Below are 1,444 nucleotides of genomic sequence, written 5' to 3' on the forward strand. Positions count from 1 at the left end.
TAGCGGCATTGCCGAAAAATGCGCCTATATATGAGATTAGGGATGGCAGAAACAGAAGTTTGGGACTTGTCGCGAAGAAGAGCTTAAAGCAAGAGGAGTGTATAATTGCGGAAGAAGTCATAGTGTCTAAACTACCGCTTCAGTCTGTGGATGGTTCAGTACAGGTGTACAACAACCACCTTGCCCAGCAGTTAAAGGCCGTCAAGAATCCAGCATTCAGTCGCAAATTTTTCCAGCTTCCCCATCTCTCTAAAGAAACATGGGGCCCCATTGCTGCCATTTTCGAGCGAGGGTCTATTCCCATCTCCCCCAAAGGCCGTGCTCTGGGTTTGGATTCTGCGTACCTCAACCACTCATGCCTTCCTAATGCACAACACTCATTGTCCGCTCCAGCTTCCAACGGGAACAGAAAGGAGAGAGATTTCTTGACCGTATATGCTTGTAGAAGCATAGAAGAAGGGGAGGAGATTACAATCCCCTACGAGAGTCTATACATGGATATAGCTGGTCGCCAGCAGTTTCTATTGCAGGAATATGGGTTCGAATGTTCCTGCCGGCTCTGTGAAAAGGAAGACCCTGCAACTGAAGCAGGCTTGGAGCTCATACTCTTAAAGCTTCCGATTATATTCATGGAGCAAGCAATAGATACAGAGCCGGCTGGTATCTTGCAGATGGCCCACACACTCCTGGACATACACCTCAAGAGTGGTTTGACTGACAGCCGCTTCGCTCGGATCGTGGAACAGTGTGCGAACATCTGTACCTGGCATTCTGACATAGGTAGAGCAACGGTGTTCTTATCAAGAGCGCAGAAAGCTTTTCTCACTATTCAAGGGACTCAAGGAAAGGATTTCTTGAGAGTTACAGAATTGGAGAGAGATCCAATGACGACGGTGAATGCAGGCCGTACGACAAGAGGGTTATCGTCGAAAGAAGATATGGGAATCATCTGGAAAAATAGAGAGAGGGATACAGAAATCATGTTCATGCTCGACGCAAAAGAGCTTGGGGAGTATATTAAACTTTCCGAATATGAGCATGCGGCCAATGGCACAGTAGAGGGGGTGGATGATGGACAAGACCCCAGCATAGATCTTGAGCAACTGGTGAAAGAGCTGGAGTTGGAGAAGAAACAACATGATCAGTCCCGCCGCCAGTATGGATACAGCTCCGATGAGAAGCTCAACAAAGGGAAAAATAAAGGTGGCCGAAAACTCAAGGGCAAGGGCAAGGGCAAGGGCAAGGGCAAAGCAGTGGTGAGTGGGATTAGCAGAGAGGGAAATGAAAGGGCCAAAGGGAAGAATTGAATCCGCAACATGTTGAAGATACGATATTCCCACGTCGTATGAGATACACATGATTGGTTTATTGTTGGTTTACTCTTCTAAGATAAGGCGGGGCTTGCTAAGGTATTTTATATAGATATCTATACCAAGGAAAGGGG

At 47.1% G+C, this 1,444-nt stretch overlaps 1 protein-coding gene across 1 annotated transcript; it reads left to right on the forward strand.

Annotated features, from left to right (window-relative positions):
* Window positions 1–671: 671 nt before the first annotated feature.
* Window positions 672–1,307, forward strand: HCAG_07317 (predicted protein; the record flags this gene model as incomplete). Its single annotated transcript, XM_001537845.1, has 1 exon — window positions 672–1,307. The coding sequence occupies one exon, from the start codon at window positions 672–674 to the stop codon at window positions 1,305–1,307; it is 636 nt and encodes a 211-aa protein (XP_001537895.1).
* Between the last annotated feature and the right edge of the window lie 137 nt (window positions 1,308–1,444).

This window comes from Histoplasma capsulatum, genomic scaffold (assembly GCF_000149585.1).
Source record: "Histoplasma capsulatum NAm1 scaffold_8 genomic scaffold, whole genome shotgun sequence".
Classification (NCBI taxonomy): Eukaryota; Fungi; Ascomycota; class Eurotiomycetes; order Onygenales; family Ajellomycetaceae; genus Histoplasma; species Histoplasma mississippiense.